General features: G+C 43.7%; 1 protein-coding gene across 2 annotated transcripts in view; it reads right to left on the reverse strand.

Moving 5' to 3' along the window:
- The window catches only part of eas (ethanolamine kinase 1), a 50,608-nt gene that overhangs the window by 14,808 nt on the left and 10,476 nt on the right, over positions 1–25,324 (reverse strand). For both annotated transcript variants that reach the window (XM_065432061.1, XM_065432062.2), the window contains 6 exons: positions 20,128–20,448; positions 16,155–16,420; positions 10,061–10,201; positions 2,297–2,439; positions 1,579–1,662; positions 494–654 (listed from right to left, as the gene is read on the reverse strand). In XM_065432061.1, coding sequence (XP_065288133.1) covers positions 494–654; positions 1,579–1,662; positions 2,297–2,439; positions 10,061–10,201; positions 16,155–16,420; positions 20,128–20,349 — 1,017 coding nt within the window. In that variant the 5' untranslated portion in view covers positions 20,350–20,448. The remainder of the gene's footprint in view (positions 1–493; positions 655–1,578; positions 1,663–2,296; positions 2,440–10,060; positions 10,202–16,154; positions 16,421–20,127; positions 20,449–25,324) is intronic.

Raw genomic sequence — 25,324 nt, forward strand, 5'->3', positions numbered from 1 at the left:
ACCGGCTACATCGCAATGGACAGTGACCAGCTCATTCATTCAGTAAATAAAAGCATGTTGACACGGTAAGCATTTGTTTATTGTTTTCTTGGTACCCTCGATAATGCAACATTCGGTTAATTCGGACATTTTTTTTCTGTCCTGTGAAATCCAAATTGGTGAGGTTTTACTGGATACGATAGCCTTCTTGCATTGTCGCATGCGAGTGTCACCTCTGACAAGGCATAACGCGATCTTCCCATGTGTAGTGGCTCCTCTATAAGAATGTGTGCATTCCTCATAATTATGAGCAGGAAGTTAGTGCTTATCTTGTGTCACTACTACTATCTGTCTTCGTCCTTGCAGCACTACACAATTTCCCAGTATCACAGACCAACCGAGCCCAAAGTACTCGTATTGGTGAGTAATGTGCGGCTGGCTGCTAAATACAAAGGCTGTGAACACATCCCCCACGGCCACCATTGTGGCCCATTCTGAACATTCGTTCACTCACCAGGGCAAACTTATTCACTTGGACGTAGAGGACCTCAACATCGTGGGTGGAGGCGCTCTCACCACGGCCTGCCAGCCTGTGCCACTCATCCAGGTAGTGCTGCAGCCAATCGAGCTGGAACTTGCGATCTGGATAGAGGGAGCTGTCGAAATGCTCCACACCTGAAATGCGTGGCACAACGAAATGACAACGAACCAGAACTGCTTTTCAAAAGCTCAGGCTGGTCTGCTAAAGCAACAGTCAAAATGCCACCCAAATGTCTGCCACACTGTTTTTCCAAGCAAGATTAGGAAATTCTGAACACAGTATGAAAAGAGTCAGAATTGATATCTTATCTTAGGGAATCAGATTTGATAACAGCAATGCATACACCGCAGTGTATACTTTACACCAACATTCAATGTGATGCTTAACCAGTGGGGACTGGACTACGTAACTTCAGATTTATTTCAGGAAAACTGGGTTGTCTTAAAACTGAACAAAATATGTTTTTTTTTAACAAACAACCTTTATTTGCACCATGAGTTAGTGCGGTATTATTATTGTTCCTGTCATCTTGGTTGTCACAGTAATTCATGAGCTGAATTGGACAGGATGTGTGGTACCTAATAGGTTGAAGCAACAGGTACAATTAGTGGCTGTATACTGGAGTTTGCACACAGGGTTAATTTTCACAACTCACAGCACAACTTATGTTTAGTTAAGGCAACATTGTAAGGCTTGGCTGCTGACTACATTGCTTCTTCTTTCTATGCGTAGTGGCTATGGCACTGAGCTGCCAAGCACGAGGTCGCGGGATCAAATCCCGGCCACAGCGACCGCATTTAGATGGGGGTGAAATGCAAAAACACCCGGGTACTTAGATTGAGGTGCACGTTAAAGAACCACAGGTGGTCCAAAGTATTCCGGAGTCCCCCACTACCGCATTCCTCATAAAACCCATTAATTTTTGCTTCTTTGTTTCATTCTTCACCAAGCAAAGCATAAGACTCTATTTGTGACTGAAGTTTCACTTTGTGATAAACATTATAAAGGTATATCGCATGTGAAGAGAAAAATGTTCAACGAAGAAAACGGAAACTTACCTCCAAATTCACAAAAGTGGTTTCCAATATCTAATGCCTGGTAGTTGTTGTCAGCATATTCGAAGTCAATGAAGATCACTCTGTCTGGAATAGTAGATGGAAGTGGAATGGCCAAACTTTATTTGCCAAAAGTACAGTCATCAACCAATACTGTGACCCCAATTTGACGAGAGAAAAAAAGAAATTGCCTAGCGCCAATTTTCTAGAATGCTTTCTGCAAGACCCTGAAACCAATATTTTAGGAATGTCTAAAATCTATTAACCCTTCATGCTGAAAGCTAGGCTTATTTCATAGTGCACAGAACACGATGTGCACACTGTGACAACTACTCGTAATAACAATTTATGGGCTTTCACATTATCAATCTGCAGCCGGGCAGTAGTGCATAATTTGTAGTGGAGAAATTGACTTTTGCCTCATGGTCATTGCATACGATGATTTTGCTGTCTGGCCCTGCAGCTGCCATGACTAAGAATTAAAACTATTCTGTTCAGAAGCAGGTCATAGCACTAGACTCAGTGCACGTAACCTCTGCCCGAAGGTACCGTAACATTGTGCTTGCATTCTTTTATATTTCGCAACCAACGGAGAGGAAGCCAAGAACGACAGGGCATGTGCAATTCTTGCAGCTAAAAGCAAGAGGACTACAAGAACACGAAGGAGACATGCAAGAAAGCACTGCCAGGGGCACAAACCCTGACGGCCCATGCCTGTTACCTTGTTTCTCCTGGTAGATGATGTTCTTGACGAGCAGGTCATTGTGGCAAAACACAACAGGTGAGCCCAAGCCCGACAGGTGCTCCTCCAGTAGCGACACCTCCAGCTCCAGCTCTGCTCTGCTTGGGATGCACGACACAAACCTGTGCGAACACAGGTCAGTCCAGGCTCACGACGACCACTGAACAAGAGCAGCGCAGTAAGACGTGTGGTGAAAGTAACCTACAAAGCAATTATTTCTGACAATGCCAGCAATGATGAGAAGGCTCGCTGCTGAAGTGGCTGACTGCTGAACTTACAGGAATAATGTGAGCTAGAGACACTAGTGGCTCTAGCTAGAGTGACAGACTGCACGTGTGACAGCAACTGAGCTTTTGCTTTATGCCGCCAAGAGGTAACTTAGTTGTGGAGAACATCGTAAACAGAGACAGCATGCTCTCTTCCTAAGTGTAGCACACTAGCAAGTAAAGTGCAGTTGCGTGAAACTCGTTTGTCACCCCCCGTTGGGGGTAAGAGTCCTGTGCTGTGCAGTGTGTCTGCAGAGGTATCAGATAAACAAAACTGAATTGAACTGAACTGAATCTGAAAGGTTATGCCCTGCTGTTTCTCGAGAGTGACACAGAGAAGGTGCCACATGCCCATAAACAGCATTGATGCAGCAAACTCCTCTGCAGAGGAAGCCAATAACTTATTTCGTTTTCAAATGCAATGTAATTTGTTTTTATTATCACTCATTGCGTTGTTTACACAGGTCACTGTCGAGATGACGTACATCAGCAAGAGCTGTTTTCTCATTTCCCCAGTGGTAGTGCGCTTCACTCTCTCCTATTTACATGATCTTCCCTCTTGTTGAAGCTCTTCTCAGCAACGGTGGAGTATTTGTTTTTGTTCAACATTCATCAGTTCGGTCTAATTTGGCTTTTGCTCTGGTGTTTCTTTATGCAGAAACAGGGACCGTGGCTGGATGCCATTCAGCTGTTCAATAACAGTTTGTGCTTCTTTCAAGTAAATAGAAACATTCTGTACATTTCATGCAAAAATGTGTCATTCGAGGGCTACATGAGATCAGTTCACTGCAGTCAGAGTGTTTCATTACCAAAAAACCAAGCCAAATCGTTCACAGCGGAACGCTGCCATGTAGATTTCTATGCAAGTCATCGTCCCTATCCACACTAATGTGGCGGTGGTGCTGCCAACCGTGGTTCAATCTGACAGTGAATAACAGAAAAAAAATGCACACTCTCTTATACGACAGCACTGCCCTTCTTCTCCGGTTGAATTAACATCTGCATATCTTGTGACAGCCTATTTCTTCATGTGCTTGCCGACTGATTGCCCTACCATAGCAACTGCTTTATTGCCAGCTAAATGCGTTCACTTGCTACTTTTCTTCCGTAACCAATGCTGAATACAGCATAAGCAGATCAGCAAACAGAATTAAAGGCAATGTTTTGAGGCATGACATAAGTTCGGATATGAGCAAATGTGTGATGCCCACAACAGCTACATCTTTACTTGCTTTGATCAAGAAGGCATTTCTGCCTATTGTGCAATTGTGTTTATGACACTTTGGCCTTTATTTCACACAAGAGCAGTTCAAATGACAAGAGAAAATACCAGCCGTGGGAACTCCATGCAATAGGATGTGAAAAGAAAATGTAAGTATGCAACAAACTAAAAGACAGCAAGGAGCCATGCATGCTGATGTTCCTTCGACAGCCTTCACAGGCAGCCACATTGGGTAGTAGTGCATAGTGCAAGGAGCATGCAACGGCAGACATGCTGCTCTGTTCAATCACTTTCGTGTGATGAAACTCTGCTACTACTTTGATTTATTGTAAAAAATACGCACGGAAGAGTGCTCGCTAGGAAGTGCCCTGCAAATGTCATTAGTATGAATGAACTTTACTATATACAACAATCCTACACACTCTTCAAAGCCACTTCTAGCAGTGTGTAATGTATACAAACCACAAAGCTTAGCTGCACATGACATTACAAGTTGTGAGGCCAACTGTGCAGAAGCGCATTCAAAGATAAGTGCACAATCAGATGACTGCAATGCTCCATATGAGCAATCACTTCAAATATGTTTACTTTATTGACTTAGTGAGGTCAGTCAGACTTTTGTAATGCTGACTACTTTTGCTAGTCACATGGTGTTCCCCACACTAGCATGCCTGCATACTCAACAATGTAACAACACACAACAGTCCACCATACAAGCACAACAGAAATTCAAACGCACGCACACGTGCATTCATCAGTAGCAGCAGTTCTCTAGCCAGTTCTCTTCAGTTGGGGACAGGCAGACACCATGCTGTTAGCAGAAGATGAGTCAGTCTTGAGAAAGGAAACGGAATGACCCAGCACACAGTACTAAAGCACAACACTTTTTTAAACTTGCACAATGTAAAAGAAAAGAAAAGATATAAAGCAAAGATACGAACTACAACTGGAAATCAAGCAGACATAACATGAGAATGCAAGAAAGAGAGAGCGCATGACAAGCTCTTTTGCCAATCAGTGCTTCAACTGGAAATCAATTGAAGCACAGATTTAGATAATACTTTTCCTGGAGACCCGCAACACCTATGTTGCAGCAATGTGCCTTGTAAAGGAGCACCATTGCAAGAGCTGCTTCATATATGACCACGTATCTATGTACATCTACATACAGCAGCCCCAAGAAGGATTTCCTTGCAGGAGTGAGAACACAAGATATTGAACACGTGCAAGCAAGAACATGCACCACCAAAGAAACATAATAGGGTCATTCTACACCAACTGTCCCAACCTTCGCGCTCGACCATCAGTGATTTCCTTGAAAAAAATTGAGGACTATCTATTTAAAGCAAGAAGTCTTTCTATAAAACATTTTCGCGAAATAAAAATTTTCAGCCCCACTAGGAACATGTGAAGTTTTTTAGAAAGCTCGAAAGTATGAGTCGTAAAACCCATTGTCAAAAAATTTTATCTTCTTAAATTAGGCGAGCAAACGATTTTCCCTTGAGAATGAAGATGGCTTTTCACTTAAAGAAGGTGTTATCTATCTTTACGTTTCCGTGAGTTTTTTATATGGCACTAAATATGCAAAATTTGGTGCATATTGGGAATTTTTTCGCAGAAAGATCACTTTTACCGAAAGGTTATATTTCAGAGTAACTAAGTTCCATCAAGTCGTACTTTAAGTGATAAGTAATTTGGGATGAATATAACATGAAATGGCTTGTACAACTGGTGACAAAGTTGCAAAAAAGTTAGTTTTAGCCTATGTTTAGTCGTAAATTTAGCATTGAGGTGATCGGGGTAAAAATACGCTAAATAGTGTATTTATTAGAAACAACCATTGTCTACAAGCTAAGAAACTTTTATCAAATTACTTTTTGTTTTAAGTAAGAAACAATTTTTTGAATTTGTGTTATACCGGTCTCTGTGCTTGCACGTGTTTCCCCTTCGTAGGAAAGCGTCCTAGCAATAAGAAGAACTCGTGCGGACGCAAAATTTCCCGAGTCGATGGTGGAACACCTAGACAAGATAATCAGTTCCTCAGGTTTTCACTTCAGTGCTTTATTAGAAATTACTAGCCCAGTCAATAAAAATGCGAGCCCCAATAGAGCGCATTTAACCAGATGTCGCCGTACACCGATGGCCTGCATAGCATTGTCACGCAGCATTGGAAAGTTATGCCGGTGAGTACAGAGTGCAGTTAGGTACACTAAGATATAGAAATGGGCAAAAACGTTGTGAATAAGAAAACAATCTGTTGCTTTATTACGGCAAATATGTGGCAAATATCAGCCAACACAATCATGTTTTAGCGACTATGTTGACAATGATGTCAGAGGAGTGATGTCGACTCGTCATTAAATGTTTCGGCATGCTTAAGTTCAAACTACTGCATTCAAAAAGATGATGGAAAGAAATAAATACGTTTAGTTGCTCGCCCTCTCTGTCTTTCTTCTTGTTAAATGTTAAATTCAGACCAAATGAGGCAGTCCGCTGAGCTTTGTGATGTGCAGGATTTAACATCCAGTCTGCGATAACTGAAAAAAAAAAAAAAATGGGAAGGCTCGTTTGAGCTGTCGACTGTAAAAAGGTTGCGCCTAGAATCAGCGGTTCTGCAGCTCACCAGAGCAGATGGGCGTGAAATTTTAACTTTCATTGTTACAAACTGCCGGAAGTGTGTGCTACTGATGCGCGTCAGAACAAAGCCTACGAAACTTCTGTAGCAGTTTTAATGAAGCAGACTAGCTCCTATTTCTTTCCGTGGCACGTTGAAGAAGACGACGAAGAGCCGTGCCGTGATGCTTGAGTGTATATGTTGCTGGCTGACACTCACCCTCACAGACCCAAACACAACTTTCAAGCTTACACACCACACTCCTAAGTCAGCCTTTTTTCTGAACAAAATGTGCTGCGGAAAAGACACCGGTGGAAAAATCTTATCTCACTTTTCAGAGACCGAAAGCAGCAGCAGAAGCTTCATGAGCATGATTGCTATGGCAATGTTGACATTTGGGGTACCCCTCCCAGTGCTCCTTTGCGAAAAACAGCACGTGACTTCCGCCCCATTCTGTACAATGTATTCGTGCTGGTCAGGGCATGTCCTGGGTTTCCTTCCTCCATGTCGGATGCAATAAACGTGCGCGAAATCAATAGCATGGGTTTTTTATTCCTGCATTCCGACTTATGAGAGAATGAGTGCGACCACTCTAAACACGCATATACAAAAAGACTATTAAGACTATTGAAGTGCTGTTTCCAGGAATAGGATGAGCAGCACCCGTTACAACATTCCAACAGTCAACTGTGTGGCTGAACAATGATAAATGGAGCACTGGTGTGCATGAACACAGTTGCATAAAATAAGGTCCGTTACAGCAGTTGCAAGTTAGAGGTTTCAGCAACAGCTGTTCTTCAGTGAGCAACAGGGTTGGGAGCGAAGAAGCAAATGTGTGTCAAACGCGAGTCAGAACAAGAAATAAGCCAGCCAGGATGAAATAACAGAAGCCAAAGATGCAATTAAAAGCGGTGCCAATCACAGCACCAGGATTTCGCACAAAGAGCCAGCATTAAGCCGGCTTCTGTGCCTCCTCCAATACTCGCCTCTCGCTAAATCCATCAGGACAGGCAGGGTGGCCCACATTATTGGCGTCGTTCACAGGAGTAAAGCAAAGAAAACAAAACAGAAAAATGTGTTGTAACTAAACATGTTCAAAACAAAAGACGGAAGTGAAATGAAAAAAATAACAATAACAACATGCCACAACATGTAAGTCCCTATAGGGAGGACTACAGTGCCCTTGGAAAGAGTATGAAATGTTTTACATAATCTGAGGCTAATCTTTGTGCAGTGCTGAAACACTCACTCAGATTGCGCTGCTTCTTCCAATGCTGTGCTTTGACTTCTTTGCCATTAATTGTTTGAATTCTCTGTGATAACCATGGCTCCAGTAAAAGGTAAAGTAGGTATTCCGCCTGCGTATGAATTGTGCTCATCTGCACGCGTACGCATCCTGCCCGCATGTGGAGTCCTCGGCTGTGCGTCTGTGACTTCTACACTATGCTCCACAGTACTGCCACGCGACCTTGAAACAGTCTTTTTCACTGTTGGAAATTTTTGCTTACGAGTGCTGTAAGCATGAACCGTCTTGCACTTCAGCGGTCACCGACCCATGGTCACCAGTAAACTTCCGAAACTACGCCCCGCAAGCACTGATGAATGCGTCGAGCTGATATGTCCAGAGTAGCGTATCACAACACAAACCAGCTTCCGAAACTATGCTCCTCATGCACTGACAGCGAGCCGATATGTACACAGGCGCATATCACAACACAAGTCAGCTACATTCCGCAAGTACTGGCAATCCTGGCGAGCCGAGATGCAATGAGGCGCTTATTACTTGTGGAGTCCGCTGCTGAAACTATGCTCCGTACGTGCTCACGAATAATGCGAGGTGATGTCAGATGTGCAAGCCAAGGGCGATATTATATGTCAGCTTCTGAAACTATACACCGCACATACAGACGAACATCACGCACTGAGAGGCGCGGCCTGCGCGCGGCGGTGTGGTAGCAGAAGACGTGCACTGCCAACAAGACCAATGGCGAAGCTCCAATTGGCCACGTGATGGGCGTGGCCAATCGGAGGCCTCGGAACAGCCTTGAATCATTTCTTTTTGTGCACTTGCTTCTGAATGGAGGAGGTGGCTGGCACAGCAAATTTAAAGACGGAGAAATGCACTTTCCAACATGAGCGAAATGGTGGCACTCAATTGCACCGTTGCGGAGATATCGTGGCTTGAAAAACGCTGTTTCTTCACTATACCCGCGGAGTTTTTTTGTCACATTGGCTGCTACAAAAATTTTTTTTAGCACTTCTACATGGTTTTCAGCGTTCATATTTTGGAATCAGATAAAAAGAGAGTTACAGAAACAAAATATGTGTTTTTTAAAAATAAATTTTTTGGTCATTTTTCGCAATACAAAAGCCGCGTCCTCCCTTAAATATGTTGCTGTTTGGCCTACTTGTTTCAATGCTGGTTTTCAAGAAAACATGCCACTTCTGCTGGTTTTTCCTGGGCAGCCAAGATAACTGAGGTCTCTCATAAGCTTTACTTCCTCCATGCATAAATCGAAGTAGTGAATGGTACCCACTTGTCACAATAAATACATAGTGTGTTGTACATTAAATAAAACATGCTTATATAAGCAAGTGATATGCAGTAGAGACCTTGGCAATATCAACACTGAACTGCCAGAAAACGGGTGCACTGAGTTCAAAATAAAGAAGCAAAACCATATAACCAACATTTAGTGAGGTCAATATAACGAGCGTCCATATAACGAAGTATTTAACATTTATAACTTTTCCATGAACACCATGCATGTTGAAGCTCAATATAACAAAGTGTACTGGCACATAATTTGCTTTAATTGAAATTTCACTGCCATCGCAAAGGAGTGCTAAGAGAGTAAATGAAAACAGCTGTGAATGCAAATAAAATTATGTGCAGCTGCTTATGAACACAGCTCTCAAATCACATGAATCACGTGTGTGACACAGAGCGTACGTAGCCAGCATGCCCCATCTTTCAGGCAATCTGCAGTAGTTGCAAAGTTTCGTTGAGCTGGAGATGGCTGTGCCTTCAGGTGTGGTGTCTTCCTGTGTGTTTTGTGCTGGAGGTCATGTAATCCCGAGTTTCGGGGATGTGTTGAAGCAAGAGGTAGACTAAGCGTTCGCTCCCTTCTGTGAAAAATACTTTGCTGTAACCTCACTCATACAAGAGGCAACTAGCCAAATTTCTTTTCAAGAAAAACAGCAATGGTAGCTTTTGAGGTTTGGGACGTTTTGCGTGAAATTACCCTTATAGGAAATGTTCAGATACAGCTTTCAATTGCATGACAGTCAAGTTTGCTGTAAGCATGCTCTACTGTAATAGCTTCTAGCAGGGCCTTTAGCAGGATTTACTTGAATAATGAATACACACTCTAAAGAGTCATCAAACAGTAGTGCTTCTTTTTTCCTCGCAATATGACTGCAGGCATCATTCTCCTACCGTGAAAAATGAATGTTTGCCATCTGGTACTGCTGTAGCTGATGTGTGCTTCTGACTTATTCAAAAAATATGCCATGAAATAATGCCTATGTGCAAAATTTGAGCGTCACTTGAGCCAGCAACTGATTTGGAACAGCCATTTACACCCAACTCCCTCATTTATGCAACATAATGACGTGTGCAGGCAGCAGTGCCTACCTACCTGAGGTTCTTCTCAATGTCATCAAAACGTGTGGGCACCAGGCGGAGGTACTTGTGCAGAGTGGGGAAAAGAGAGGGCGCCACCTGTCCTCCTTTGCGTAGCTTCACAGAGTGCATGCGTGCTAGCGTCTGTGCTATCAGCCTGCAATGACACACAAATTGCACCCCAGAACTTAGAATGCAGCAGATGTGGGTTTATGTAAACGGACAGAAGGCACTTCTAAGGAGCAACCACATAGTGCTAACTTAAGCAATCTTGTTGGAAAGTTCTATAAGCTTTTACTGCCTCCCTGCAATGAGCAATGTGCCATTTCATGAAAGTTCCGCATCACAAACAGAAAGCAGAAATGCATGCTCTTAAAAGAATGCACTCACATTTCGACCGTGTTAATGATTTTCCATGATGTATAGGGATAATGAAATCATGGAACTCCATGATATTTTATTAATCCATGCTGATGTGCTTATTGTATCTGCATAGTGCCCTTTGAATCAAGTTTCCATTTAAAAGCATCAAGGAAGATAATTTGTAGCAAATCTCATAACACACAGCATCCATACCAAAAGGCATAGATGGCCACTAAGAGGAAAGTCTCAAATACGTCCCAAGATGTTGCTAGCTAGCCTCACATCTACAAGCATAGCCTTTGAGATGTCTATAAGACAACACTATTAAATGTCTTGCTGACCAATGTACCCCGTGAAACCTTGATATAATGAACACATATCTAGCAAATTATTGTATATAATGAAGTAACTCCACCATTATGAAAATTTATTTTTTCCCTGATATCTGCATGTATGTTCATAATGAAGGCATTTTAATGCCTGATGCAACTTTATAATAACAAGGTTCAACTGTTTACTCTGTCTAATTTGGATGTCTATGAGCAAGGCATCTTATCTCTAATAGAGTCTGCAGATTTTGTAGATACATAAGTGCAAATCTATAGGACACCAAAAATTAGTCTGCAAGGAGTTTTCATTCTATCGACTATAAGTTGAAGTTACAGTGAAATAAATCGCTCGGGACTTCAAAAATTCTTTGTTATACCGGCCACTTCATTGTAAAGACTGTGCGCCACACCGTTGCTAGTAGAGAAGGTAAGCACATCCGTAAAAAAAAAAAAGATAACTGATTTAGTATGAATTTAAGAGATACTGCTAATTTCCTTTTGCACACTTTGCCCAAAGGAATGTGTCAGTGTGACCCGACCGACCTTATGGCATCAAGGTTCGCGGCTTGCTCTGTACCAAAATCTGGGAGCAACGCAGGGTGCAGCATCAGAACATCCAACGGGTCTTTGGCGCCCATTGTCAGGATTCTAGGTTCACCTACAGGCTCTTCAATCATTGAAATCTTCGTTGACTTTCGCAACCTTTTAGTCATTGACGGCTTTGAGGACGTCGTCAATCGTCAGTTCTGAGCAACTTCCATCGTGAAAAACGACATACGCAATGTTTGAACCCTCCTCTCTGACCGCGTGTGACCTGCAGGTGTAACTTGCATGTAGTAAGATTAGTTGGAGACCAAAATCCTTCCTGTATTTTTTTTCTCTCTCTCTCCACAAGTGTTCATCTTTCCTGTAAACACTGACAATGTCATGAATGTCCAGGTTCCAACTAGCCTAGCTTTTATCTTTAAATATTGCTGTATCACCAATTTCTTCAAGGGCCCTTGAAACACTTTTTGAACATGGTAAATATGTAAATAAGGCTCCCACGAACAAGTGCACCAAATATTATTGCACTGCATTCCACAGGGCAGTTACAATGTTGTAGAACAGATTGCAGGCTCTCTCCTTTGCATAAACATCAGCCACTCCATAACAAGTGCGCTGAAGCGAATCAACAAGTTTGATGGGTTATTAGACAGATTCTGTGATCATGAGATCATTCTCAGTAATGCTATTATTGCTAATTTTGAGTCCTACATATAGGACTATGTAAACACACACACACACGCACGTTCGTGCGCACGCACGCGCGCGCACACACACACACACACACACACACACACACACAATCTCAAAAATACTGAAAAAGTATTTCAGCTTTGCACTTGCAGTCTCAAGTAGCGGTCGCCTGCCCAAAGTTGCCTTTTCTCTTTTATTGCATGCAGCATTGAAATAATTAAGGTTGCAGTGATTTTGGCAATTGTTTGTATGTATGTGTCCAGTTTCTTGATGAGCAATGTGAAATTGGCTAAACAAAAAGCTGAGTGGCCACCATACAGCTTTACACTGTGCGTTAAATTGCGCCCTGTTCTCATTTATGTGTTAGCACAGGCTCTTATTGAGGTTAGTGCATGCCGAAATGTCTGGGGAGTAACATTATAGGTGGGAAGTCGTAGGCTGCAAAGGTGACAGTGGTAGCATGAGAACATTTCGAGTGCGTCAAAATGCCGAGTCACAGCAAACATGACAGCTTTGCATTCAGCTGATCAAGCATATAAAGCCAACGGGCAGTGAAGCCAAGGAAATCATCAAGGCAATATGCTGTGGTTGAAATTGAAACATAGAAAATAATAAAGAGAAATGAAACTGGACAAAAGGTAACTTGTCGTTGGTGGGGACCAAACCCACTACCTTCGCATGAATTACAAAAATTGAGCCCGTCTGTTTACCCCTTTTCTTTTCCTTCATGAGTGCCTGACATTGTCGTAAAAGTACGTTTTTTTCTGTCTCTCTTTTTTGTTCAGCTTACAGAGGTGATTCAGGGACACTTCACTCATGCACCATCTTGCAGGGCAGTGCATGAGCATAGGAATCGAAACCCATCTTGGTTGTCATCCAGTCTGCACGCACGCACAAGTTGCTGTCCATGGGTGGTCTAGCTCTGGCAACACAAGAAACGTTCCCACAGTGGCTAAGTAAGTGTAGTTGGCTTAGTGTGGCTTGTCAGGTCGTTCCAAGAGTCATGCAAGAAGAGCTACCTTTGCCAAAAAGACAGAAGTGGTGGTCTAGATAAGTACAGCTTACTGCACACTCACATAGAGCAAGAGCCATACATGTGTGAATCAAAAGTGATGGCCAACACGTTGCAAAGAAAAAAAAAGTGAAGTAAAATGCCCAAGGCCTTGATACGTGGTTGGGGCTTTGTGACGGTTGTCCCCTTGCCATCCCCTACTGTGTAACATTCAGTGCACTAGTGGAGACGAAATGAGAGAGAAAGTGGCACAATACCAGCTTTCTAACTTTGCTTATACATGAAGAATTAAAATAATTTTTGCAACAGCAGATTCGTGAGGCGACACCCCCCAATGGACAGGCCTTTATACTTTGAAGGGGGTTTCAGGGCCTCTTTCAGTCATTTATCCTTTTGCCATGTTCCCCTGCATTACGGTCACGTACTCATGTAAACAGTGCGTAAAGGTGGAAAGCTAAAAAAAAAAAAGAAACTCTTCGTCTAGTTTGTATGCCAGTGAAGCAGTTCAGCATTCTTGAAAGTAAAAAAAACAATCAAAGTATTATTTTGCTTTTTGGTTGTATCCTGCCTACAAAGTCTCCAAGGCTTATTTAAAAACATTGCCAGCTGCATCAAGTGTTACTACATGTCTAACCTGTCTGATGATTAATGCATCTGCAGTTTATTTCGTTAAATGCATAAATTCTTGAACAATGGACTTAAGAGGCGAAAAAACACCAAACCAAAATGCAAATACAGTTAAACCTCGTTAAACCGTACCCGCTTAAACAGTAGTTTCGTTTTAGAAGTAGTAAAGTCAAATCCCCGACTCAGCGGCCATTGAACATAATGTGTTTTGTATCCGCATAAACCATACCAGCTTATTGCGTACGTATCGGTTAACACGTAGTGTTTCCACTTTTTGGCGTGCAAACACAGCGGTGCTCCGTCTCCATCGAGTGGCCTGGCAGAACAAGCCTCGGAGAACTCAAGAACGGCCTCTAAGTGCCCTGTGCATTTGCGCGTGAAGCCACATCAACATGAACATCATTTCGGCGCCGTGCCAGAGAGCGTTGTGGCATCGTGTAAGTGAGGACTCGCATCATGCCGAAGCTTAGATAAAAAAGACACTGGGTGTTCAGCATAGAAGAAAAATTGGACATTGTCATGTTGTTGAATGTGACACGAAGAAGTCGGTGCTGGCAGGCAACATGGGTCTACTGTTGACTAGGGTGTGTGGCATTTGGAATGTGAAGAAGTTGCTCGGCAGCGCTGCGAAGAGATGTCAGCTGCAAGGTTCAACTTTTGGCCATCATTGCCTCTGTTTTGCTGAAGTGTCGCCCAGCAACAGTGATAAGGATGACACGGAAACCAACAGCATGGGCGATCCAGGCCCGACAGTGGCATAAGCTGCACATTACGTCAGCCTCACAAATGCAATCGTCGCGACGAGAACAGCGCCCCGCAATGAAAAGGTGCCCCACGACTTCTGCAATGCTACCAAGCCCGCGCACGGAGAATATGCAACACTAACGAGGAATCTGCAATGCGAGTGTTTGCCGAGAAGAGGGGGCTAGTTGAAAAGCTGGCTCGCAGCTTCAGTAAGTTTGAGGCCGCTGTCATCGCTGCTAGGCCGCCGCGGCATCAAACGAAAAATAATACTTTTGTCGCACGAAGTAAGTAAATACTGCATGTTTTTTCCCCTTTCATCACACTCTCTCTTTTGTTTTTGACAGGTAAGTGGGCGATCTCATGCTATTTCGGTAAAGCAGTACTACCGTTTAGTACATACTTTTTGCGAGCACTGGCCAACTACGGTTTAATGAGATGTTACTGTACTAGTTTCAAATTGTTGATGCTAAAACAGCAAATGAAGTTTACCCAATACACTTTACACAGGGAAACCGATATGCATATGTGCCCAAAAGAAGTTATATGTAGTACAGGAAGTATCTCTTAAGTATGCATGCATACACTATCAAATTATTTTTGGGTTCTACATGGCTTCGACATTTCTGCAAGTCATTGCTTTTATATAGCAGATGTCTCATCGCAAACAGCTTCCTGCCACTCATTTCTTGGGTGTAGCGCACAATACACACTAAGTCCTTTAAGAAACCACAACTGTCAGTGAAAATAGTTCACAGACAGTCAGCTAAGCTAAGCTAAGCTGGGAGGACAGTGCAATGGCTGGTGAAATGAAAAACAATAGTTGTAATATTCGGAGGCATGCCGATAGCAATGTGGATTAAAAAGCACAACATGGGTAGCTGACATTCAAATTGGCAGCGGCTTAGCTCAGCTAACCTTGGATATGCAAAGCAAAAGCTTGGTCTAGCCTGGTTAAACTTTAGTTTCACTTGGTTAACCTTTGATTTAGCTGTAATTATTATACTCACATATACAATCATCGTTAAGCCAGGTATGATGGCTGCGCCTAGGTCGGTGGATAGACATGAATGTGATTAAGCTTCGGTAGACACACATTGTTCGAAGGTGTGACGCCTGCTGTGCCACAGGCAAAGCCCAAGTGCTAGACATGCAAAGAGATGCTGCGAACATGCGCAGCATCGAAGCACAAATGGTTAGGGAGCAAACGCGGTCGCTACGCTGATCTTGACGGTGCGACACCTGTTACATTCCAGACCCTCTGCAGCGAAGCAGCTTGCCTGACGATATCCACGGAGTGGTCAGACGCCGCTTGGTGACGACGGCTCAAAGCCTCCCGCTCCCGTGCAACGATCAGATACAACGGCCTGTCCTCGCTCTCATCCATTGCCAAGCTTGCATTGACTAGGCGAGCGTGGTGGTCCTTTTAGCCAGGCGCGCGGCGAGTCACGTGATGTGTTTCCAAGGCTACAGCGCAGCTGCGGTCAAATGAAGGTCAAATTTGTGGCGACGGCGAAACATGGCTCGACGAGGTTAGTAAAGCTTTCGCTTTAAAAATGGAGCTGGGCAGCCTATGTAATGCGTAAGGCAGATAAACGGTTGACCATTGGAGTTACAGAATGGGTGCCAAGGGAACTAAAGTGCAGTCCAGGATGGCAGAGAATTACGTGGTGCAATGAAACCAGAAAATTTGCAGGCACAAGACACAGAGCCAGCTGTTGGGAGAGACGGGTAACTGGAGATTACTGCCTTTGTCCTGCAGTGAACATAAATAGTATGATGACGATGATGATGATCACCTGGAGATGTGCGGGTCTCTAACAAGCTGCGTGTCGCCCACCCGTCCAGGGTTGAACCCGTAGCAGAGGCCATTGCGGAAGGCACAGTGCAGGGGTGCCGCAAGGCCATGCGCATGCAGCAGGCGCATGTTGAGCACCTCGGCCGACCTGTCGATGAAGAGCTCTGTCTTTTGGCCGTAGATACGCATCAGCAGCGCTCCCTCGCCAAGCTCTTCTCCGCCTTGCCAGCAGCCAACCAGCTGGTTCGTGATGCCATCTGTGAACGTCTGCAGGAACAACAAGACAGATTTCATACACTTCAAAACAAGGAACTCCTCTCAATGTTTTTTTATTAGCTGTATTTGCACAAGTACGACACAAGTTCATTTGCCCTAATTATCAGCATGGCAATGCACCATGCATTATACCTGGGAGTACACTATGAACTTAATGAAAGATTTTTTTTTTTTACCAATGCCTGGTGTCCAATCACCCAAGAAGCGGAAGAAGGCACAGTTTAAAATGCTACACAATATTCCGTAGGTGAATGTTCCCATACATGTATCAGCAATGCAACCGCTGCAGGACGGCAATGTTCACAAGGGTTCTACTGGCTCAGCTATGTTGTTCAGCTCACACAGCAACGACTGATTTGATTTTTGGCAAACAAAGTGCAAATTTGTTAAGCCTTGTTGGTTCTGATTCATAGTGAACGAATAACAGTGTGAAAAGACAAGGACGAGAAGGCAGGCGACACAGGCAGCACATGTGTGTGTTGCCTTCTCGTCTTTTTGTGCTGTTATTCGTTCACTGCAACGTGCAAATAGTGCTTTCAGACTGATGATGGCAAAAGTGTAGATGAAGTTAATACAGTGTACCTTGCACTGAAGGGCTTAATAATGAACCAAAGCAAAGCAGGAACTGGTGCAATATGGGAAGGCTCGGGATTAATTCTGGGTGCCTCGAGCTATTGAAGAGGATCATACAACAGCCATTGTGAGAAGCGTTGAATGTGTCTTGTACAGAAGGCACTATCTCACAAATTTTTCCTCAGGAAAAGTTTTTGAATGCACCTGGTATGAAATGAGTTGCAGTATATGGTACCCCACGACCATCTGGATAACCCCATGAAAAGCTGCATGCATGCATACATCTCCCTTCATTGTGTGTGGATCACCCCCAAAGGCTTAAAAAGCCCTTACCAGGTCACATAGCAAATTTTGGTTATATGCTGGAAGTTGTTACATGCCCTCTTGGGAGCATTCTACCGCAAGAACTTATCAGATTGGTTCATCAATTGCCGAGATAGAAATATTCCAATACCGCGAACCCTTGATTTCTGGAGGCGAGCATCGCCGCCAACAAGGACACTCTCTCCCCTCACCCCGAACAGCCTCTGCAAGAGAAATTCTCTTCCTACATTCTCCCATACCAGAGCTTAAGGATTGTGTGACGCATATGTCACAGTCCCCCCCTTCCTTTTTTTTTTTTTTCCTTACTTGCTTTTTTGCTGTGCGGTGTACTTCTGCTGATGGTTGCGCATGCAAGCTTTTGCGTTTGTGTCATTTCGATTTAGCATGCTGTGCATGAGAGTACCCGATAAGTCAGTGCTCAGTGATACACGAACACTAAGGCAGGCACAAGAGGATCACAAAGCATGACTGCACCACTGGAACACGGTAGAAAATGACATAGTTTCACACGACATGGTAACAAGCAGAAGAAACTCAAGTACATATCTCCTGCTGTGATGCAAAGTAGAACAAAAACATGCAGACATTCAGTTTGTTTGTTTTATTATTTCTCTAAACCTTAATTTGTCTATTGAAGGAACAGATTAAACAAACAACAGATGTTCCCTTGAGTAATTATCCAAGTGTCACATGTCACTATGAGCGATGTCACAGCATATACATACGTGCTCTTGCTGATATGCGTTGCCCTCCTGTCTTGGAGCACGGCGCCAGCAAGGAGAAGGGCAAACAGCGTTTAGTTCATGATCACATCCATGAGTGTGCACAGTATGCACTGCATTTGTTGGCTCTATATGGCCAGACATGGTGAGGGGCCCTTTAAGGACACATCTCAGCTGCATCTTTGGCAAAAGGGTGTTGCATTTGTCTCCCCTACTTTTCTATGACTAGAATGAATGACAAACAAGCGAGAAGTTCAAAGGAAGATAGAAAATTGTAATGATGAGGATTAGTCAAACAGGGAATGTCGCTTTAAGGCAACACTTCACAAGTCCCCTAGTTGAAACGTTGGCTTAAAGCGACATTCCCTGTTTGAATACTGCACATAATTACAATGACTGACAGTGTTTTATGCCCTAAAGCTGCACTGTGGTCTATCAAAAATGTTGTGCAAGACTGAACAACTTTGGCTAATTGGGCTTCTTTAAGCATGCCACTTACGTGTAATATAACACACACAAGTGTTGTGTAAATGGCTGGCACGAAGGCTGCAGGTATGATGATTATTATGTTTATTGGCATCCCCTTTGAAACAGGGCAGCAACAAATATAGTCACCTCCACTGCTTTAACTAATCAGGTTTCACATCTATCGCAGTCTAACATTTTGCTCATCTCTTCTTGATCTTTTTTTGCTTCTTCATTAAAACGTCCTTTTCTATAGTGTTGTGCAGTTACCTATGCTCGTAATGGCTATGGTTGTATCAATCTCGACCCCTCTTGTTTTCCACCAATAGCGTAAACGTCTCTTACTTATCTCAACTGCTGACCAGTTAATGCTTCCAACCAACTTTGAATTGCAGAGCTTCTGGGTGGTGGATGTTACCTATGGGCCTTGCTGGGTGAATATTTCTTGGCATTCCACTGCAATATGCCGAGTAGTTTGTGCACTTTTGCCACAGCAGACACATGCTTCGCCCTGCGGCGCATGTTTGCTGCGGCATGTTTTTATACTCAGGCAGACAGCTCGGGCTTCAATAGCAAGGTGTCAGCGAGTAAGCAGTGATGCCTATGCTTATGTATACAGCAGACGTCTGTTAATTTAACTACAGTTAACTTGATCTCCACTGAAAGTCTTAGCCAGTGCCCATGGAGTTATATGGGCCCAAACTTTCATTATTTAAATAACAAAATTGGCCTTTGCCAGATATTTAGAACTTGACCAGTCAACATGCATACGCTTATGGTGACCTCAATAGCAATCCCTTTACTGGCAGCATCTGTCTCAGCAAAGCTTGGGGGACAATGAATGCGTCATCTCCCATCGAAAACGCCTATTTCTGGCCTGCCCTAGAAACATTTGCAAGCAATAATGGGAGCTCATAATCTCCGATTATGGTATTTACCCGATTCAATGCACACTTTTCTTATTCCCCAAGAAAATTGAGCCAAAAATCGTGTTCGCAGCGTCCGTTTGATTCCCACAGCATAAGACGACTGTACTGCGGCGAAGCTGGCTTTAGGAAATTAGCCGCCACTGTTCAGCAAAGACCCTTGCCTACTTTTTTTTTTTGCTTAAAAATAGAGTGCGCATTTAATTTTTACTTTGCTTAAGGGCTTTAATGCCATCTCTACATTAGTTTTCTACTTTTTACAGATAGAAAGCGGGCGCGCATTTGATTCAGGAGTGTGTTGGAACCAGCAAATACAGCCAAATGAATTAACAGTGTGTTTTATCGTTTCTTTCTGAATCTTCCTTAATTCAGGCTGCCGGATAATTCGACCGATTTCGTCGGTCGCGTCAGGGTTGATTTAACAGAAGTCGTCTGTACAAGCCCCAGCCATATCAGGGAGTGTGTGTTTTCGTGCATTCGTGTCGGTGCGGCAAGCTGCCGCCAAATAAGGGCGTCTTCTGCCTGGTGGTTGTATGGCACCTAAAATTGGCGACAAGAGTGGGAATTGCAAACTCATCTGACAATGAGCATGCAGTCATAACAAAGAAACATGCTGCAGCTGTTGAACAAACTTTACACAAGTACAAAAACTGCCTGAGGCATCCAAAGGGGTTCGAAGATTGCTTGCCTTGAATCGAACAGAAGTCAGGTCCCAGCAAGGGCGCACGTGCTGGAGCACTCGTAGTGCACCTTCTCGCAGCGATGCCTCGCTGGAACCATCCACAAAGATGTCCACCACGTCCAGTGGGGGCTCACCGCCACCGTTCTGCGCACACACTGCCGTGGCCGAAGCTGCAGAGGAAGCCGGCTCTGCAGTTGGCTCGGCATGGTTCACGGCTGTGGCAGCCATAGGCAACAGCCGTCAATGCATGGTCAATGCATCACCTCAAGAGCCCAAAGCATGGCACCTTCCTTGCCTGCCTTCCAGGCAGAGAGGCAGTGATAGCACCTGCAGCAGAGGAGGAAAGCCCATGCTATGACTCCATGACACTCAAAGGCTGTAGCGTTCAACGATGGCCTAAGAATTCAGTACAAGCTACACCCACAAACCTCTGTTGGGCCTGACCTTTGTGTTCTAAAACAGTCCCCTAGATGTCAGCTGTGACAGAAATTAGCAAATGTAATTGACTGGTGAATATATAACAAATTCTTAGAGTTAAACAGCAGTATAAGTTGAATCTCGTTAATTTGAACACACTTAATTCCAACTTCCAGTTTATTTGAACTGACGCTATGGACCCGTCAAAGTTACGTGTATTCCAATGGGTGAAAACGCCCGGTAATTCAAACGCGCAAGCATTTACGATGGTTAATTAGAACACATCGCGTTCCGACAATTCTCTCAGCAACGCGCCAAATCACGCGGCGGCGCCTCCGACCAGCATTGCTCTGACCCCGACATAGAGGACGGGCGAAAGAGAAACCACTCAATGCCGCACGCAGAAGAAAAAAAAAATGTGGCAGAAATTTCACCCGCTCTCTGTTTCTGCGTCACGCCGTAATGCCCCAGCCACCTTAGTGCCAAACGCGCGCTGCGGGAGTGATCGGTCCTGGGCCGATTTTTCGGGGCTCGCTGAGGCGGCACGGGAGCCGCGAGCGGAGGAGACAGTGGCCCCTACAGTGACGTACATGTGGGAAACTGGTATCACGAGGACCCACCAGAACGCTCTACTCGTACTCGCATCTTGTTCAGCCTGACCGCTTGTTTCATACTACCGTCTGCTCGCATCAACTCTCGCTTACACTTGTTTTGGTAGGCTTGATTGGTCTCATTCATGCTTGTTTTTTTACAATGACACGTCTAAACTGAGACATCCCGATGGCAAGATTGTTGGAGACTGCACCATATCCGATTCTGTACAAGAGAGACGCTCAATATAAGGATGCGAAGGCAATACCCAGTACCTCATTCTCCTTGTCTCTTGAATGCGGGGACACCGCAATGGAAGGGAGCACACCAACATGTTTATGATCAGCGGCAATGACTTCGTCATCTTGCTAAGACATGACCCATGTTAAGAATGCAGAGCAAAGAAGGTAAACATAGTGCTGATCTGTCAGCAGACGCAGGAAAAAACACGCGAGCACGCAGAGGGAAGCAGCAGCGGAAGCCCAGTCTGGCTCGGCAACTCCGCTGCTTTGGTGATGGCCGAGGTAATTAGCACTAACCAGGAAGTTGGCGGGAAAGCAAATCACCCTCTCTCTAGCCCTTTCTTGCCAACTGCTCTCCCCTCACCCTCCCTTTCAACTCCCTCATCTTCGATGGTTTCCGCGGGCGGCCGCCTCTGAGCCCGTGACAGCTTAACCCACTCCCCGAAGTTTCGTTTTCTGCCGTTATCAGGAAGCGAGCATTGGCCGGCATGCGCAGTTTTGTGGTCCTTGCTCACTGTGTGCTTGCACACCGCGATATTTCCCGACTTACACAGTTCGTGCATCGTGTTATGGTGCACGAAGGAAGTATACTTCAAAAACAAGTCCTTCTTTTATTTCAAACTTCCTTTATTGCAAACAAAGTTTCGGGCCCCTTCGAATTCAAGTTATTGAGATTCGACTGTATTTTTCACTAAATTCTTAGGATGTTGCCAACTGTGACATAAAATTCCTGGCAACAAGTTATGACGTCTTGAAATCCAGATGGTTCCTACAGTAAAGTGAAACTACTGGTAGCACCAAGAGCAATGCCATATGGCGGGGCTTCAACTTGGTCTGGCTCCGAGCTAAAATATTACTGAACTAACTTCTTGGTCCGTTTCTGAGTCATTTTAATACCGGTTATGTTAATGCCACTAAAAAATTATTTCTCACTGCAGTTTTGCGTGTTGCAGTTCCATACCACAAATTATTGCTTTACGGTATCAGTTAGTCACTTTCTAAATATTCTTTGATGTTTGCAATAAATCCAAGCCCTTCGTCAATAAAACGTAGTTTGCACTTGTGTTTGTCCTTTTTTTGTGTACACTTTGCACTATCCACGGTAATGCAGTACCAAATAGCCCAAACTGTCACGTTGCAACAGCTTGGGCTTCATATTAAATTTTATTTTACGCTTTATTACCAAATGCAAACACCAACGATGGCCCTATTAAGTTTTTCTTCCAGAGCACATTAACACCCTATCCAAGTATATTATTTAATTTTTTTGCCTAACAGCCAGAAAAACTGTATGAATGCACATGCTGCTTCAGCCTCCACGTTCTTTATAGACTGTGCTTCATGTCTTTACTGGCAAACATCCAGTGAATTTTTTTACGGCTGAGATGGTTATAACTAGTGCAATAAAGGCAGAATACATAGAACAATAAACACACAGGATACACTGTTGCTGCTAGACTTAAAACCATGTTTTACTGCTCAAAACCCCAACCACACAATAACCAAGAGATGTACAAAACCCTGACTGCAGGAACAAAATATTTATACTGATGAAGTAATAAAAAAAAAACACTGACACATGTATTTTTATCCAGATAAGGAATCGCCCTACAGCCAAGTGTCAGTGATGGGGCACTTCAACACTTTTTTTTGTTTTTTTAACAAAACCCCGTTCCAAAGCTTCCTTGTGAGCTCTCGAAAACGCATCAACCAGGTTTGCTTTACATATGAATCTTCTTTACGCTGAAATAATCAAACAGAACTGCACCAATAACAGCACTTTTGCTTTGCATGCTGCTGTTTTATGGCTGACAACAAGCAACAGAAATGCCAACTTGCACTTCATTTTTCACTTCCTCTTTATTTAAATCTCCCGAAAATCTAAAAGTTAAAAGGCACCTAAATCTCTTTTCAGTCGTCCTATCGAAATGTTATAGTGTTTGGAATAGTGTTCAAGTTTCATTCAATGTGCAAAGCACGTAGTTGCATAACATTCAAATTGACATGGCATTGATGTGCCCAATGGTCTTCCACACCTTGAGTGCACACTTGCACTTACAGAGGTCATTATCAGTGTGTCGGCTCATATCACAGAAACCAAATCCAAGCCAGACCTTGGCAGGGGCAACCGTCTTTCAGCCCTATCTCTGCTATCAGTCAGTGGTGATGGAGGCAACATGGGCAGACGGCATGCAGTTGTGCCGTCAGCCGGCTGACGACTTGACACACGGATGTCAAACTGCAAAGCCCGCACTTCCCCAGCGGTCACTTTGAACTGCTGGCAAGACACCAGATATCAGACAAGCAGCTGAGGGCATCACTCTTATCACAATGTTTTGGCTCCCATTAAGCATCTGTCCTGAAGCGGAATTTGGCTTTTCTTCTTTTTTTTTTCAGACCCCTTCGTCCACAGGTCTTTGATAGAAGAAGCAAAGGCAGAAGGAAGGAAACAAATGTCTTTGCAAGAAGTTGGCTGAGAGCGATGTCAATTCTTCTGTAATTTAGTTTTCATGAATATAATAAATTTTATGTGCATGCAGAAGATGGTTGCCAGCCTCCTATCTTTCTAATGATAAAATTCTGAATAGACGTACAGAACCAAAATATATATAATATTTCTTAATACGATTATGGAAGTTACTGAACTGTGTTAAACAGCACATCATTCCACTGCAAGTTATTTTTGCAATGATGCCCATTACAATTCTGCAACAGATGTCCCTTGTTAAAGCTCACTGCAAGATCTAATGGTTGCCTCAATCTTGAGGTAAAAAAAAAAAGCCAGTTATTTGCCCTTCTAACAAGAAGCTGGCCTAACCTCCATATTTCCAACTGCTAAACCACCGTCTGCAAATGCTTGCTTGCAATGGCACAAAACAGCCTTCTAGCATTAGAAGCCCAGACTTTACCTGCCTGTGTTTTTAATTACACAATAAGAAAAACAGGCTTTATTTTAATCGTAAATTCCTAGCAAGAGAATAACCATATGCATAATTTTAACAATTGCACAAGCGGGGTAAAATGTAGTCACTGCTAGCAAATACACAAACATCATGAATCCTATAAAGCTGCACAGAACCTGTAATGACTACCACAATAGTAATGAGTACACAGTGCTTTAAACTGAAAAGTTTCCAATGAATGGAAGGTTCAGAGACAAGCTTCAAATAATTGTCAGGTGCATAGCTGGCATGTCACCTGAAGCCACCACAAGCCACAAAACGAGGCAAGCAACAGCTGTCACACACAGTGTCTGGGAGTGCCCTTGCAACATCCCCCATGCATGTGTGCAGCAGTCACGCCCCCTAATGACCCTGTCGGCCTTGGCTGGGGCAATTATCCAGCCCCCCCTCCCCCCGGACACATGTGAAGGCTGGCTGGCTTGGACGCTGTTTGCCTCAATGGCAGGCTTTATGCCCATGAGCAAAAAATAACATGAAGCACAATCCAGAGCTGATCGATGCTAAGGAACGTGGCAATGTTATGAAACATGACACAGGTGTTCTATAAAGAATCGATTTTGAATACTCTCTACATCATGCAATGCCACAAGCAATGGCCACTTGCTTCAGAGTCATTGTTGGACGGTGCAAGTGTAAGTAAACCATTTGTAAAAGTAAATGCTTCCTTCACCCCAACAGACTACACCAATGTCACGAAACAAGGAAACACTTCTAAACAGTATTAATTTTAAAAGGACTAAAGAAAGGCATTAAAGGGGCCCTGAACCACTACTTGTCAAAGTGGAGAAAGGCATTTGAAGTGAAAATAGGCTATTTCAGACATACTTTGCCGCAAAAAAGTCCTTCAATGTGTTCGGCAGAAGCGGAGTTATTGGTAATCAAACACAGCCTCCACTGTGCTCCCATTTTTTCTTCAATGCCTTGCACTGCAAAGGCTACGGCGCAGCAGGGCATGCCTTCTAAATGTCACTGTGGCGAGCAGCTCAAAGT

Source organism: Dermacentor albipictus, chromosome 3 (genome assembly GCF_038994185.2).
Source record: "Dermacentor albipictus isolate Rhodes 1998 colony chromosome 3, USDA_Dalb.pri_finalv2, whole genome shotgun sequence".
NCBI classification, from domain to species: Eukaryota; Metazoa; Arthropoda; class Arachnida; order Ixodida; family Ixodidae; genus Dermacentor; species Dermacentor albipictus.